Source organism: Coregonus lavaretus (genome assembly GCF_964263955.1).
Source record: "Coregonus lavaretus genome assembly, contig: HAP1_SCAFFOLD_358, whole genome shotgun sequence".
NCBI lineage: Eukaryota > Metazoa > Chordata > Actinopteri > Salmoniformes > Salmonidae > Coregonus > Coregonus lavaretus.
The window spans coordinates 246,410-263,997 of record NW_028166433.1 but is presented as its reverse complement, the minus strand read 5'-3'; the positions used below and the strand labels follow the sequence as shown (position 1 = coordinate 263,997).

At 41.5% G+C, this 17,588-nt stretch overlaps 2 protein-coding genes across 3 annotated transcripts; both read right to left on the bottom strand.

Moving 5' to 3' along the window:
- Positions 1–797: 797 nt before the first annotated feature.
- Positions 798–1,715, bottom strand: LOC311114723 (lysophosphatidic acid receptor 4-like; the record flags this gene model as incomplete). The annotated part of the gene is made up of 1 exon (XM_084189963.1): positions 798–1,715. One exon carries the CDS (start codon positions 1,713–1,715, stop codon positions 849–851), a length of 867 nt encoding a protein of 288 aa, XP_084046089.1. The 3' UTR covers positions 798–848.
- A 2,297-nt stretch (positions 1,716–4,012) lies between these two features.
- Positions 4,013–16,713, bottom strand: LOC311114727 (lysophosphatidic acid receptor 6-like). Of its 2 annotated transcripts, none has more exons than XM_084189966.1 (2): positions 16,550–16,713; positions 4,013–5,240 (listed from the first exon to the last, which is right to left on the bottom strand). In XM_084189966.1, the coding sequence occupies exon 2, from the start codon at positions 5,234–5,236 to the stop codon at positions 4,214–4,216; it is 1,023 nt and encodes a 340-aa protein (XP_084046092.1). In that variant the 5' UTR covers positions 5,237–5,240; positions 16,550–16,713; the 3' UTR covers positions 4,013–4,213. The 2 variants fall into 2 exon arrangements, with proteins under 2 accessions (XP_084046092.1, XP_084046091.1); XM_084189965.1 differs by lacking the exon at positions 16,550–16,713 and adding an exon at positions 8,157–8,237 and having other exon boundaries at positions 4,018–5,240.
- Between the last annotated feature and the right edge of the window lie 875 nt (positions 16,714–17,588).

Below are 17,588 nucleotides of genomic sequence, written 5' to 3'. Positions count from 1 at the left end.
TTTAGACAACAAATATGTTACATAGCCTATATCCAGTCAAAACACACTGCTTGATTAGTTTTCTTAGGCCCAAAGGAATTCTTACGTCAGATAGCGGCTTTTCGCAGATAGCGTGACGATTTCCCCTTTACTGGCGGTTGAGGGAAAAGCGTCGCATAGGAGTGACGCCACCTGTCGGAAGACAAAGGCTCGAAGGATGAATTTATTTGCATGCCACCTTTACACTGGCTTTCCGTATTAGACTCCATAGTGACTCCTTATGTACAGACTGTCTGTCATATAGCCTGGACACAGATGTCCCTCCACGTGGCAGGGCTCTGAGCCACAAAGCTGTTGGATGGCTGCTGCTGCCTGCCAGGATCCTCAGCCAGGATCCTCATGAATTATCAAGAAAGTCACATGACTGTCTGATGGTCGAACCACTCAACAACGGGAAATGTTGGGCACCCGGCCCCGCATGTGGATGAAAGCAGGATTGAAAGCCATAGTAATTATCAGTACTTTTGGAAAAATGACAGTGTGGTCGATGTACAGAACCTAGTAAATGTCAATGACTTCAGTCTTATTAACCATCAAAATCACAAAGATAAGAGGTTGTAAAGTGTTTATTGTATAAAACATATTCATTGTATGAGCACATCTTAAAAGTACAGATGAGCGCAATTAAACTTATATAGAAGAAGAGATTAATTGTTACCAAAAAAACAACTCAACTGTAACATGTAAATTGACAAAATATCATTTTACATTTAACTATAAATTGTGGCATATTTAGGAACACATTTTGATGCCTTTACCTCAAACTCTCTCCACTGATAGTGGTTTCTCACTCACTGTGTACTCACCCCTCATCTACTTTCATGTGATCTGGCCAGAGAAACCTCCATGTCAGAACCCTCTTTCTTCTTCCAGAAAGCATCTAAAGAGAAGTAGTACAACAGTGGATCTAGACAGCAGTTGACGCTGGCCAGACAGAACATGGGCATGACAGCCACCCTGTTTTTGAGCGTTAGCACGATGGAGAATGGCAGGAAGAAGACAATAAACATCAGAAGGTTGATGGTGAAGATCAGCATGACGTTCATCTTGTTGTTGACCTTGGCGGCATCGCTGAGGTGCCCGCGTAGCTTCCAGGACACCATGGCGGAGGAGACCACGTTGACCCCCAGCATGGCGAACACCAGCCCAGACTGCACATAACCAACGATCGGCAACCCCACAGCACATCCACTAGTTGTAAACTCAAAGCAGACGTTATTGGCATTACAGCTCTTCATCCGACGGATCTGGTAGAGGCTCTCTGGGATGTTGACCGCCACGATCAGGAGCCAGACGAAGACACAGGCCTTCCAGGCGTTGGTGGTGGTGCGGAGGTGGCGGGACCTCAGAGGGAAGACCACAGCCAGCAGCCTGTCCAGGCCAATGAAGGTGATGAAGATGGCGCTGGAGCGGATGTTGTTGCGGAACAGCATGGTGGTGGCGGTGCAGGCCTGGATGCCCAGGGGCCAGGTGCCCGTGGTGTAGAAGTAGACCCGGGTGGGCAGGGAGAGCACCAGCAGCAGGTCGGACAGAGCCAGGTGGCTCATGAAGACAGCACTGGAGGATTTGAGGCCATGGCGGCGGAGCAGAATCCACAGCGACACGGCGTTGAGCGGCAGTCCCAGCACCAACACGCAACCATACACTGTGGCAGAGGCTGCATACTCATAACTCATAGCTCCGGAACTATTGTTGGTATTGTTCATGGTGTCTGTGCGTGTGATTAGAAAAGAGACAGAAACAACACCAAACCACTCACTCAGTGCTCTGGTTGCCACATCCTACCAGAGCGGTGTGCATAGAGGTCGAGCTGTTCATAACTTTCGGAATAAAAGTGTTGAAATAGGAAGTGAGGGTGATTTTTTTTCTTTTCAGAAAGGACCTCCCATCCTCTCTGCTTATCACGTTGAAGAGTCTTGAACAAATGACATATTTTTGAGTAAGAAACTATCAACAGGAAGTATCTCTGATCTCTCTGATCTATACAGACAGTCTTAACATTTTTTTGCGAAGAGTGAGTTATTCGTAGTGAATACTTACAGTGGGGGAAAAAAGTATTTAGTCAGCCACCAATTGTGCAAATTCTCCGACTTAAAAAGATGAGAGAGGCCTGTAATTTTCATCATAGGTACACGTCAACTATGACAGACAAATTGAGAAAAAGAAATCCAGAAAATCACATTGTAGGATTTTTAATGAATTTATTAGCAAATTATGGTGGAAAATAAGTATTTGGTCACCTACAAACAAGCAAGATTTCTGGCTCTCACAGACATGTAACTTCTTCTTTAAGAGGCTCCTCTGTCCTCCACTCGTTACCTGTATTAATGGCACCTGTTTGAACTTGTTATCAGTATAAAAGACACCTGTCCACAACCTCAAACAGTCACACTCCAAACTCCACTATGGCCAAGACCAAAGAGCTGTCAAAGGACACCAGAAACAAAATTGTAGACCTGCACCAGGCTGGGAAGACTGAATCTGCAATAGGTAAGCAGCTTGGTTTGAAGAAATCAACTGTGGGAGCAATTATTAGGAAATGGAAGACATACAAGACCACTGATAATCTCCCTCGATCTGGGGCTCCACGCAAGATCTCACCCCGTGGGGTCAAAATGATCACAAGAACGGTGAGCAAAAATCCCAGAACCACACGGGGGGACCTAGTGAATGACCTGCAGAGAGCTGGGACCAAAGTAACAAAGCCTACCATCAGTAACACACTACGCCGCCAGGGACTCAAATCCTGCAGTGCCAGACGTGTCCCCCTGCTTAAGCCAGTACATGTCCAGGCCCGTCTGAAATTTGCTAGAGTGCATTTGGATGATCCAGAAGAGGATTGGGAGAATGTCATATGGTCAGATGAAACCAAAATAGAACTTTTTGGTAAAAACTCAACTCATCGTGTTTGGAGGACAAAGAATGCTGAGTTGCATCCAAAGAACACCATACCTACTGTGAAGCATGGGGGTGGAAACATCATGCTTTGGGGCTGTTTTTCTGCAAAGGGACCAGAACGACTGATCCGTGTAAAGGAAAGAATGAATGGGGCCATGTATCGTGAGATTTTGAGTGAAAACCTCCTTCCATCAGCAAGGGCATTGAAGATGAAACGTGGCTGGGTCTTTCAGCATGACAATGATCCCAAACACACCGCCCGGACAACGAAGGAGTGGCTTCGTAAGAAGCATTTCAAGGTCCTGGAGTGGCCTAGCCAGTCTCCAGATCTCAACCCCATAGAAAATCTTTGGAGGGAGTTCAAAGTCCGTGTTGCCCAGCGACAGCCCCAAAACATCACTGCTCTAGAGGAGATCTGCATGGAGGAATGGGCCAAAATACCAGCAACAGTGTGTGAAAACCTTGTGAAGACTTACAGAAAACGTTTGACCTGTGTCATTGCCAACAAAGGGTATATAACAAAGTATTGAGAAACTTTTGTTATTGACCAAATACTTATTTTCCACCATAATTTGCAAATAAATTCATTAAAAATCCTACAATGTGATTTTCTGGATTTTTTTTCTCTCATTTTGGTCTGTCATAGTTGACGTGTACCTATGATGAAAATTACAGGCCTCTCTCATCTTTTTAAGTGGGAGAACTTGCACAATTGGTGGCTGACTAAATACTTTTTTCCCCCTACAAACAGGTGTTGATCAAGAGCAATTGTCTAAAACATTGAAATACCGTTTTAGATTTGAAATGGTCTGGATGTACACATTTGGGCTGGCTAGATTGAGAGTGGGTGGATTACATCTGAACAGTCCATATCTGAACGTGTATTATTATGTAGATACTTCTACTCAGTATGAACAAATTACAAGACTCATTTTGTTGATCAGATCAGATAGTGTTAGATATGCCCTCTGAGATATTCTGTGAAACCTCTTTGGATCTCAGCCTCCTAAAGGTAACACTAGGACCAAAGGCCACAGGTGTGATGAGTGAGAAAACAATGGAAGGCTGGATGATTGATTTGAAAACATTTATTACAAGTGTTGGCCATTCATTCATTCTTAGAGGGACTTGTCTCCTCTCTCTGCTGTGGGGATCTGAGTTTTCCATTTCCCAGATAGAGGTGATAGCCATCCATCTACAAGGGAAGCATCTCCACCCTGCTCTCCACACTGCACGCGCCAAGAGGTGATAAGCCACATCTATCTAGCAAGTCCAATCAATCTCCATTGACCTGGGTGTCTGAGCCTGTCTCTCCAGGTTCCTTGACCTTGATGTTGTCCATTGGATGCTGGTTGATTTCCCTGAGCCTTGCCACTGTGTTTCCTCTAGTGGACATCCTCCTCCTCTCCTGGCTGGCAGTCAGCAGGTTCTCCTTCAGGATGAGGTAGTAGCAGACCCCGTCCGTCAAACAGTTGACAGTGCCCAGACAGGTGCTGATGTGGACGAAATCTCTGAGGGGGTCGATGATGCCCCGGTCCTCCGTGAAGTTCTTGGCCAGGAAGTAGACGACTGCGGCCACGTGGTAGGGGATGAAGCACAGCAGGAAGGCCACCAGGTTGCTCAGGACGATCTTCACAGACTTGTTGTTCCTCAGCTTCTCGTCCAGCGGGTTCCGTCGCCGCATGTCACTCAGGATCTGCATCACGCGCACCGAGAAGAACACCATGGCGACCGTGCTGATCGTGAACACCGTCTCCATGGCGATGATGATCCATTTCTTCTTCCAGGTTTCGCTGGAGAAGTTCTGGAAACACCTGGTTTCGTTGTCATTGTGCAGTCCGCTGTCGTTGTTGTTTTTGTTGTGGAGCTCATAGATGGGCGTGGTGAAAGCGAATACCGTCACCCACACGGCCAGGCATACCAGGGCAGCCTTCCGTGACGAGTGTAGATGCTTGCCGTTGAATGGAAACCGCAGAGAAACATAGCGGTCGCCTGAGATGCACACGATCAGTATGATGCTCCCATAGATGTTGACGAACACCAGGCTCTCCAGGAAGGTGCAGAAGCCCATGCTCAGGCCCCAGATGTGTTCGTAGGCGTATATCTTGAAGGGCAGAGAGAAGATGACCAGGCTGTCGTTGATGATCAGACTGCTGAGGTACACCATGGACTCAGTCCATCGACGCATCCTGAAGAGGAGGAGCCACAGAGCGGCCAGGTTGAGGGGAAGACCCACCACAAACGTGGGGACGTAGACAATCCACTGGATATAGCATACTTTTCTTTCACACAGTGGCATTTTACTGCAAACAGAGAGGGAAATACAATACGCATATAAATGTAATTTCACTTAAAACACAATGCTTTTAAACCAATACAAGAGGCATCAATCAGGATCGTCACTGAGCAAGAGTAAAGAGATTTATAGGGATAGTTCGGGATTTTGGCAGTCTACAGGAACCTCATGCTAGCTGTTCCTGTAGACTTCCAGTCATTGCGCTAATAATAAATTATTTAGCAATTGCGCTAACACAAGTTAGCAACTTCCTTCAAACTGAACACAGAGACATAAAAATTGTATAAACAAGTTAATCTGACTCTGGGGAAGTAGATAAAGAGGCTCATTACCAAAATCATGAACTATCCCTTTAAGCCTCACTGAAATTTGACTGTAGGCTACATGTTATGTCAACTTGAGGGGATATCCTGTAGTAAATAATGAAGCAACTAATCATTTGTATGACTACTGCCATCTCATACACTAGGCATAGTGTTACTACCTAGTAGGCTACTGTAACTGATTTCTCTTAGTGTAACAGGCAGGAGCTTTTTAGAGGTCCACCACTAAGCAGCAGTACTCAATTCCTCTGTAACCCTATAAAAGGGGAAAGGAATTGGCATTCTTGGAAAGCCATCTTACCTGAGATTCTGGGATGATCTTAATTGCACACTCCATGTGTCCACTGTCCTCTCTCCTCAAAACCCATTGGAGGAGAAGGTCAGAGGGGAGGGACATCTGGTTCTCATCCAATGGGTTTTGAAAAGGAGACGAGGAGTGAGGATGTTAGGAGTATGAAATTGAGATCTTCCCTCGTTTGGGCCATGTCAAATATGATCTATTATATTGACAAGATGTCCTCAAAGATGGAAGGCAGGCACGAGGAGGCAAGATCAGGTGGGACCATTCTATCCAATGAGAGGGGCAGATACAGTGAGGGAAAAATGTATTTGATCCCCTGCTGATTTTGTACGTTTGCCCACTGACAAAGACATGATCAGTCCATAATTTTAATGGTAGGTTTATTTGAACAGTGAGAGACAGAATAGCAACAAAAAAATCCAGAAAAACGCATGTAAAAAATGTTAGAAATTGATTTGCATTTTAATGAGGGAAATAAGTATTTGACCCCTCTGCAAAACATGACTTAGTACTTGGTGGCAAAACCCTTGTTGGCAATCACAGAGGTCAGACGTTTCTTGTAGTTAGCCACCAGGTTTGCACACATCTCAGGAGGGATTTTGTTCCACTCCTCTTTGCAGATCTTCTCCAAGTCATTAAGGTTTTGAGCCTGACGTTTGGCAACTCGAACCTTCAGCTCCCTCCACAGTTTTCTATGGGATTAAGGTCTGGAGACTGGCTAGGCCACTCCAGGACCTTAATATGCTTCTTCTTGAGCCACTCCTTTGTTGCCTTGGCAGTGTGTTTTGTAGTCCCGAAAGGTTTTGTAACTTTCAAAATAAAGAAATTATCCTCTATGATGTAAAATGCAGCATCATAGATTTCTGTATTTTGAAAGTTAAATATCTTGAAAACTTGAGTGCTGACAAGCAAAACATTTTGGGATTATGTCAACAATGGACTAATGAAACAAATAGTAAAGGATCGTTTTTGGGTGGACCTTTAATGCATGGACTGCTATGACTGTTTATTCAACACCATAAGCAAATCATCAAACACATTATGTTTTCTTGCATCATATTAAGATGAAAATGTATATTTAAAGAATAGAGATATGAAAAGGGAGAATTGTTCGTCAACGATTATTCACATTGAAAATAAAGTTGTAGATCAAAACAAAGTTATTGTTAAGTATTATTCAATTATTTTGCCTATTGAACAGTGACTACATTTGCTCAACATCCAAGCTACTACACATTTTCGGGCAACTTGGAGTCAGGGTTAGACATAACATAGTACTCCAATTAGTATGTTAGGTTACGTATGGTATGTATTAATTTGTGGATGTCCATCATCCATTTAGTATCATATGTTACAAATTACAATTCGTATGATATGTTACGAATATGCAAAGCGTATGATATGTTACGAATTCCAATTAGTTTTGGCTAACGTTATCTTGGTGGCTAACGTTAGCTAGGCTAGGGGTTAAGGTTAATGGTTAAGATTATTGTTAGGTGAAGGGTTAGCTAAGATGCTAAGTAGTAGCAAAGTAGCTAAAAAGTAGTAAGTAGTTGCAAATTTGCTAATTAGTTAAAATGCAAAAGTTGTCCTTGATGAGATTCGAACACACTACATTTGGGTTGCTAGACTTCATATGCCTACCCACCCTGACCAACTACCTTACCTTAAAGGAAAACTCCACCCATTAAAGGAAAACTCCACCCAAAAACTATATTTTGGTATTTGTTTCATTAGTCAATTGTTGATATAGTCCCAAATTCTTTTTGCATGTCAGCAATCAAGTTTTCAAGATGTACAACTTAAAAAATACAGAATGTTGAAGTTATATATCTTGAAAACTTGATTGCTGACATGAAAAACATTATCTCAACAATGGACTAATGAATGTAAGCCTTTGTCTTATGTAACCATAACAAACATAAAAAATTATACTAATTTGAGTGTCCCAGGTTTAAATTCAGTATGTTAAATTTAGTCTATGAGACCAAGCTGGTTCGGGATGTTTAGTTAAAAACTGATGTCTGAACCAATGACTGTATAGGTCTGAACAGTGTGATTTCTCCCGTTTGTAGAACGTCCATGAGTTTAAAATGTGTTTCCATTGTTTTAGAGATCATGACATTTCAATTTGTCTAGATGATTTACGATTATATGATACAGTATCTCACAACAGCATGGCAGAAACCTCAGGTGATTGTAAAGATAGGCTGCGGTTAATTAATGCATGAACACTGAAGAACTGGGTGCAAAACTCCAGTCCAAAAGTATTACAGTAGGGTACAGAAAAAAAACTCACCGAAGTCGAGTTGTGATAATTATCTCTTCTCAACTGGAATCGAACCTCATGGCTTTGAGTACTGGTTTGGTAAGACGAACTTTAACCTACAGTAAACAGCCTATGTCGTGCCAATATTTATTCCTCTGATTGATAGTGAATCCCGTTTGCGCGCTGTTTTACAAAAAACCCTACACAAACCGCACTGGACCTGCAATCTGCTCTAGGCTAGTGGTGCTTTGGTTGACTAGTTTGCATAGTTAAATGAAGCAGTCTAATTCAAATTAACCTAATATAATCAGATATGCACATACAGTAGCTAAAAGAAGACAGTAATCACTTATTGTGTGGATTGCGCACACACATGCCGACCACTTCTGCTTAGGCCACACTCACGTGGTTTAGCATGCTCAGTTTCTTTTTTTAACTTTTCTTGACCAATGTAAGATGTGTAGGTTAACAGAAGGCGTTTCCCCTTTGACATATATACGTTTCCCACGCAGGTTTGAGGTTCTCATTTCGTCTTTTGTAGAAGAAACCAAGCTGTATGGGAAAAGTTGTTCAATTGTAAATCTTCCTCTTTTTAATCATGATTAAATCAACTGTCATTGCTCATGCACACATTCACATATGAGTGGTCTGGAAAAAGAGTCTGAAACAGTGAAATATAATGTTACTGTTTTGTATAAAGACGCACTAGAGGGAGCCACATGAACAGTTAGGGGACATCTTGAGTACTCTGTCAGGAGCCAACTAGTACAAGTAGACTTTTGACTGAAGTCTGTCTGATACTGTTGCGCAGAGAACAATGTCGTTATGACAGCTTACATCGCCACCACAACCACATCCGCATTTCATTTCCGTCTTAACTTTTCCTGCTTTGAATGAGTGATCTTTATTTTAAATTTTTTAAATTTTAGTCATTTAGCAGACGCTCTTATCCAGAGCGACTTTACAGTTAGTGAGTGCATACATTTATTTTTTTCTTCATACTTCCATCATTGCTAGTCATCATTGCCTGGGCCCACATACTTTTGAATGAATCCTCTACAGATCAGTAATCAATATATTTGGTCTAGAAAAGCGATTAAGGCTTACTCTACATGTCTCAAATCAGAGTAGCATCTACCTGTCCACACTTCCTCTCAGGCTAGTGTACAGTGCATTCGGAAAGTATTCACACCCCTTCCCTTTTTCCACATTTTGTTACTTTACAGCCTTATTCTAAAATGGATGAAATTGTTTTTCCCCCTAATCAATCTACACACAATACCCCGTAATGACAAAGCAAAAACAGGTTTAAAGACATTTTTTGTAAATGTATTAAAAATGAAAAAATAAAATATCACATTTACATAAGTATTCAGACCCTTTACTCATTACTTTGTTGAAGCACCTTTGGCAGTGATTACAGCCTTGAGTCTTCTTGGGTATGACGCTACAATCTTGGCACACCTGTATTTGAGGAGTTTCTCCCATTCTTCTCTGCAGATTCTCTTAAGCTCTGTCAGGTTGGATGGGGAGCGTCTCTGCACAGCTATTTTCAGGTCTCTCCAGAGATGTTCGATCAGGTTCAAGTCCGGTCTCTGGCTGGGCCACTCAAGGACATTCAGAGACTTGTCCCGAAGCCACTCCTTCGTTGTCTTGGCTGAGGGCTTAGGGTCGTTGTCCTGTTGGAAGGTGAACCTCCTGAGCCCTCTGGAGCAGGTTTTCATCAAGGATCTCTCTGTACTTTGCTCTGTTCATCTTTCCCTCGATCCTGACTAGTCTCCCAGTCCCTGCCGCTGAAAAACATCCCCAACAGCATGACGCTGCCACCACCATGCTTCACCATAGGGATGCTATTGGCCAGGTGATGAGCGACGCCTGGTTTCCTCCAGACGTGACGCTTGGCATTCAGGCCAAAGTGTCAATCATGGTTTCATCAGACCAGAGAATCTTGTTTCTCATGATTTGAGAGTCCTTTAGGTGCCTTTTGGCAAACTCCAAGCGGGATGTCATGTCACTTTTACTGAGGAGTGGCTTCCATCTGGCCACTCTACCATAAAGGCCTGATTGGTGGAGTGCTGCAGAGATGGTTGTCCTTCTGGAAGGTTCTCCCATCTCCACAGAGGAACTCTGGAGCTCTGTTAGAGTGACCATCGAGTTCTTGGTCACCTCCCTGACCAAGGCCCTTCTCCCCTGATTGCTCAGTTTGACCGGGCGGCCAGCTCTAGGAAGAGTCTTGGTGGTTCCAAACTTCTTCCATTTAAGAATAAAAATAAAAAAAATAAAAAAAAAGAATGATGGAGGCCACTGTGTTCTTGGGGACCTTCAATGCTGCAGACATTTTTTGGTAAATTCCCCAGATCTGTGCCTTGACACAATCCTGTCTCGGAGCTCTACGGACAATTCCTTCGACCTCATGGCTTGGTTTTTGCTCTGACATGCACTGTGAACTGTGGGACCTTATATAGACAGGTGTGTGCCTTTCCAAATCATGTCCAATCAATTGTTTGTACCACAGGTGGACCAATCAGGTTGTAGAAACATCTCAAGGATGATCAATGGAAACAGGATGGACCTGAGCTCAATTTCGAGTCTCATAGCAAAGGGTCTGAATACTTATGTAAAGAAGTTTATTTTAATATTACATTTTTGCAAGAATTTCTGAAAACCTGTTTTTGCTTTGTCATTATGGGGTATTGTGTGTAGATTGATGAGTAAAAAAATAATTTAATCCATTTTAGAATAAGGTTGTAACGTAACAAAATGTGGAAAAAGTTAAGTGGTCTGAATACCCTCCGAATGCACTGTATGTGTGCATTGTGCAATAGATGCAATATACTGGATGTGGTAACACATTTGTCAAATTATTGAAACAAGGTGTAAGCCTAAGGTAATATTTCAAGACCATGTACAACACAGACGGTGATCGAGAGACCCACTGAGTTTTTGTCACCTGGGGTGACACTTTTAACCAAACATTTTGTTTGACTAGCTACTGTACATAACCAATTAGGTGACTGTGGGCATTTTGAGTTAACACTCATTGTATCACATTTCCACACAGGCTGCCAAGAATGTGACATTAATAACATGATCCACCTACCTCCTGTTACAGGAGCAATACATGCAGGTGTAAGGTAACCAGTAAGTTAGGCCTACTTATATTTAATTAATTAATTATCACCAGGGTCTTGCCAATATATTACTTCATTAATCTTTTAATGTAATGTAATAGTATCTTATGTTGTTCTTGTCTATAACTGTTCTGTACTCAGTCATGTGGTTGTATATTTTATGTGGACCCCCAGAAGAGTAGCTCCTGCATGTCCAATAGCTAATGGGGATCCTACTAAACTATAGTGAGCTCCAAAAGTATTGGGACAGTGACCTTTTTTGTTGTTTTGGCTCTGTACTCCAACACTTTGTATTCGAAATGATACAATGACTATGAGGTTAAAGTGCAGACTGTCATTTGTGGGTATTGTCATCCATATCAGGTGAACCGTTTAGAAATTACAGCACTTTTTGTGTATCGTCCCTTTATTTTAGGCGACCAAAAGTATTGGGACAGATTCACTTATATGTGTATTAAAATAGTCAAAAGTTGGGCATTTGGTCCCATATTCCTAGCACGCAATGATTACATCAAGCTTGTGACTCTACACACTTGTTGGATGCATTTGCTGGTTGTTTTGGTTGTGTTTCAGATTATTTTGTGGCCAGTAGAAATTAATGGTAAATAATGTATTGTGTCATTTTGGAGTCACTTTTATTGTAAATAAGAATAGAATATGTTTCTAAACACTTCTACATTAATGTGGATGCCACCATGATTATGCCAAAACATCAGCTATACGGATGAGGCCAACGCTGGTTAATGCTGTTTAACATTCAACCTGATTGAATCCAGGCCTAAACTAAACCATTAGTAATGAATTAGTAAGTAGTGGTTTGATTGTGACTGCTTTTTGGCTAGTCAATAGCATATGGAAATTGTGGCATTCATCTTTAATGATTGTAAAAAATAGTTTTGCAAAGGGGTAAATTGAGCCAAAGTTGACGAAATGCCACCACAACTAATCTTCTCCTTTCCCCCTTCTGATAACCAGGTGGCGAATCGCATCTCTGCATGTCTGGCAGACATATCAGTATGGATGACGGATCACCACCTCAAGCTGAACCCTGGCAAGACGGAGCTGCTCTTCCTCCCGGGGAAGGACTGCCCGTTCCATGATCTCGCCATCACGGTTGACAACTCCGCTGTGTCCTCCTCCCAGAGTGCGAAGAGCCTAGGCGTGACCCTGGACAACACCCTGTCGTTCTCCGCCAACATCAAGGCGGTGACCCGCTCCTGCAGGTTCATGCTCTACAACATTCGGAGAGTACGACCCTGCCTTACACAGGAAGTGGCACAGGTCCTAATCCAGGCACTTGTCATCTCCCGTCTGGACTACTGCAACTCGCTGTTGGCTGGCCTCCCTGCCTGTGCCATTAAACCCCTACAACTCATCCAGAATGCCGCAGCCCGTCTGGTGTTCAACCTTCCCAAGTTCTCTCACGTCACCCCCCTCCTCCGCACACTCCACTGGCTTCCAGTTGAAGCTCGCATCCGCTACAAGACCATGGTGCTTGCCTATGGAGCAGTGAGGGGAACGGCACCTCTGTACCTTCAGGCTCTGATCAGTCCCTACACCCAAACGAGGGCATTGCGTTCATCCACCTCTGGCCTGCTGGCTCCCCTTCCTCTGCGGAAGCATAGTTCCCGCTCAGCCCAGTCAAAACTGTTCGCTGCTCTGGCACCCCAATGGTGGAACAAGCTCCCTCACGACGCCAGGACAGCGGAGTCACTCACCACCTTCCGGAGACATTTGAAACCCCACCTCTTTAAGGAATACCTGGGATAGGATAAAGTAATCCTTCTACCCCCCCCCCCCCCCCCCCAAATTGTAAAGTGGTTATCCCACTGGCTATAGGGTGAACGCACCAATTTGTGAGTCGCTCTGGCTAAGAGCGTCAGCTAAATGACGTTAATGTGCCCTTGAGCAAGGCACTTAACCCTAATTGCTCCTGTAAGTCGCTCTGGATAAGAGCGTCTGCTAAATGACTAAAATGTAAAATGTAAATGTATATCAGTGCATTTATAACAACCTAACCATTATGAAACTTATTTTTCGATCAATAAGCTTCACATAGCAAATTAGCAATTAAATGTTTTGTTGACCAAATTCTACACTCTCTCATGGACCTCCATTCCTTACTTCGTGGTCTTATTTTTGTTGACAGATTTTGGGATGAGTTAACCTTCTCGCTTCGACTCTTCCTCTCTGGCCATGTGCTGTGTGTATGTTCACTTGTCATGTTGAAGGGGTTGATGGATGCTTTGGGCCAGACTTGAGAACTAGTGTGAAAGTATAGACGGCCTATTTATATAATGGCAACGCCAGCCGCTGTTCTTTGTCCTTTGTTTTATCAGAATAGAGTTGTATTTTAAAATGTTAGAAAAACTATTTCCCATTGCCTGAGACATTAGCTTGTCATTTATTGGGTTAGGCCAATAGTTTACCCTTGTGCAGTGTGACTTATCAAAGACACTTATCACATGCTCAACTGGTATTGGTACTTTATTAGATTTGCAGTGAAATCAGTGTGGCATTCATTAAACTGTGTGCAGTGAACCACTTTTATATAGGCTATCAGTAAGACTTGGCCTCTCTCTCTATTTGCCTGTAGCAACTCATTGTTATCAAGCCATTTGTGGTTTTGTACATTAAATATTTCCCTATCAAAGATCAGCACTGTACCATTGCTCATCAAAATAGTTCAATTCCAAATAAAAGCAATTTTGTTTACTTATATCCTTAATTTGGTAGGCCTGTTGGGAACCATGTCTTAGTTTGGAGATCCTCTTTGCTGCTGTCTAAACCAAGGGGTGATATACCTATTGTCTGTAGCTACCATCCCACAGACTCAGGACACAGATGTCAGTTCAACGTCTAGTTTTGATTTACATTTGGTTGAGTTGTCAACTAACATGAATTCAACGTGAAATCAACAAAACATTTCACCATGTCATTGGATTTAGGTTAAAAGTCGGGTGAAAAAAATACGAAATGCCCTTACGTTGATTACTTTTTTCATATCCAATCAGTTTTCCACGTTGATTTAACATCATCACATAGAATTTTGGGGTTGAAATGATGTGGAAATAACATTGATTCAACTAGTTTTGCCCAGTGGGATGTCACATTAGGTTGTAGCCTACCAACTACCTATGCATATAAATATGTCAGTGTATGGTTAGTACCATTTTAACCAACTATGTCCACTGTTGACATGGAAACAAGGAGATCATTGCCCACCAAGAGGTTAAAGGAAAACTCCACCCAAAAACAAAATTTTGGTATTTGTTTCATTAGTCCATTGTTGACATACAGTGAGGGAAAAAAGTATTTGATCCCCTGCTGATTTTGTACTTTTGCCCACTGACAAAGACATGATCAGTCTATAATTTTAATGGTAGGTTTATTTGAACAGTGAGAGACAGAATAACAACAACAAAATCCAGAAAAACGCATGTCAAATATGTTATAAATTGATTTGCATTTTAATGAGGGAAATAAGTATTTGGCCCCTCTGCAAAACATGACATAGTACTTGGTGGCAAAACCCTTGTTGGCAATCACAGAGGTCAGACGTTTCTTGTAGTTGGCCACCAGGTTTGCACACATCTTAGGAGGGATTTTGTCCCACTCCTCTTTGCAGATCTTCTCCAAGTCATTAAGGTTTCGAGGCTGACGTTTGGCTACTCGAACCTTCAGCTCCCTCCACATATTTTCTGTGGGATTAAGGTCTGGAGACTGGCTAGGCCACTCCAGGACCTTAATGTGCTTCTTCTTGACCCACTCCTTTGTTGCCTTGGCTGTGTGTTTTGTAGTCCCAAAAGGTTTTGTAACTTTCAAAATAAAGAAATTATCCTCTATGATGTAAAATGCAGCATCATAGATTTCTGTATTTTGAAAGTTAAATATCTTCAAAACTTGAGTGCTGACAAGCAAAACATTTTGGGATTATGTCAACAATGGACTAATGAAACAAATAGTAAAGGATCGTTTTTGGGTGGACTTATCCTTTAATGCATGGACTGCTATGACTGTTTATTCAACACCATAAGCAAATCATCAAACACATTAAGTTTGCTTGCATCATATTAAGATGAAAATGTATATTTAAAGAATAGAGATATGAAAAGGGAGTATTGTTCGTCAATGATTATTCACATTGAAAATAAAGTTGTAGATCAAAACCAAAGTTATTGTTAACTATTATTAAATCATTTTGCCTATTGAACAGTGACTACATTTGCTCAACATCCAAGCTACTACACATTTTCGGGCAACTTGGAGTCAGGGTTAGACATAACATAGTACTCCAATTAGTATGTTAGGTTACGTATAGTATGTATTAATTTGTGGATGTCCATCATCCATTTAGTATCATATGTTACAAATTACAATTCGTATGATATGTTACGAATATGCAAAGCGTATGATATGTTACGAATTCCAATTAGTTTTGGCTAACGTTAGCTTGGTGGCTAACGTTAGCTAGGCTAGGGGTTAAGGTTAGTGGTTAAGATTACTGTTAGGTGAAGGGTTAGCTAAGATGCTAAGTAGTAGCAAAGTAGCTAAAAAGTAGTAAGTAGTTGCAAATTTGCAAATTAGTTAAAATGCAAAAGTTGTCCTTGATGAGATTCGAACACACTACATTTGGGTTGCTAGACTTCATATGCCTACCCACCCTGACCAACTACCTTACCTTAAAGGAAAACTCCACCCAAAAACTATATTTTGGTATTTGTTTCATTAGTCAATTGTTTATATAGTCCCACATTTTTTTTGCATGTCAGCAATCAAGATTTCAAGATGTATAACTTAAAAAATACAGAATGTTAAAGTTATATATCTTGAAAACTTGATTGCTGACATGAAAAACATTATCTCAACAATGGACTAATGAATGTAAGCTTTTGTCTTATGTAACCATAACAAACATACAAAATTATACTAATTTGAGTGTCCCAGGTTTAAATTCAGTATGTTAAATTTAGTCTGAGACCAAGCTGGTTCGGGATGTTTAGTTAAAAACTGATGTCTGAACCAATGAATGTATAGGTCTGAACAGTGTGATTTCTCCCCTTTGTAGAACGTCCATGAGTTTAAAATGTGTTTCCATTGTTTTAGAGATCATGACATTTCAATTTGTCTAGATGATTTACGATTATATGATACAGTATCTCACAACAGCATGGCAGAAACCTCAGGTGATTGTAAAGATAGGATGCGGTTAATTAATGCATGAACACTGAAGAACTGGGTGCAAAACTCCAGTCCAAAAGTATTACAGTAGGGTACAGAAAAAAAACTCACCGAAGTCGAGTTGTGATAATTATCTCTTCTCAACTGGAATCGAACCTCATGGCTTTGAGTACTGGTTTGGTAAGACGAACTTTAACCTACAGTAAACAGCCTATGTCGTGCCAATATTTATTCCTCTGATCGATAGTGAATCCCGATTGCGCGCTGTTTTACTAGTGGTGCTTTGGTTGACTAGTTTGCATAGTTAAATGAAGCAGTCTAATTCAAATTAACCTAATATAATCAGATATGCACATACAGTAGCTAAAAGAAGACAGTAATCACTTATTGTGTGGATTGCGCACACACATGCCGACCACTTCTGCTTAGGCCACACTCACGTGGTTTAGCATGCTCAGTTTCTTTTTTAAATGCAAAACTTTTCATGACCAATGTTAGATGTGTAGGTTAACAGAAGGCGTTTCCCCTTTGACATATATACATTTCCCACGCAGGTTTGAGGTTCTCATTTCGTCTTTTGTAGAAGAAACCAAGCTGTATGGGAAAAGTTGTTCAATTGTAAATCTTCCTCTTTTTAATCATGATTATATCAACTGTCATTGCTCATGCACACATTCACATATGAGTGGTCTGGAAAAAGAGTCTGAAACAGTGAAATATAATGTTACTGTTTTGTATAAAGACGCACTAGAGCAGGGGTGTCAAACTCATTTTAGCTCAGGGGCCACATGGAGGAAAATCTATTCCCAAGTGGGCCGGACCGGTAAAATCATGGTATATATAACTTAAAAACAACAACTTCAGATTGTTTTCTTTGTTTTAATACTATCAACATAAAACATAAAGCTGGAGCCTGAGGACAGTGTGTCCAAAATAGTACAAGCACAACATCACTATTAATCATAAAACACCTCAAGTTTATTTGAAAATTCTAAAGAAAAAGAACACACAAACACACAATGCCTCAGTGATTCACATAACTGTTTCACAGATCACAGAACTATATCAGGGTGTCATTTCTCAGGCAGAAATGTAGATACAAATAATGAAATTCTGTTCCCCAAACAAGTGCAAGAACCACAGAGTCAAG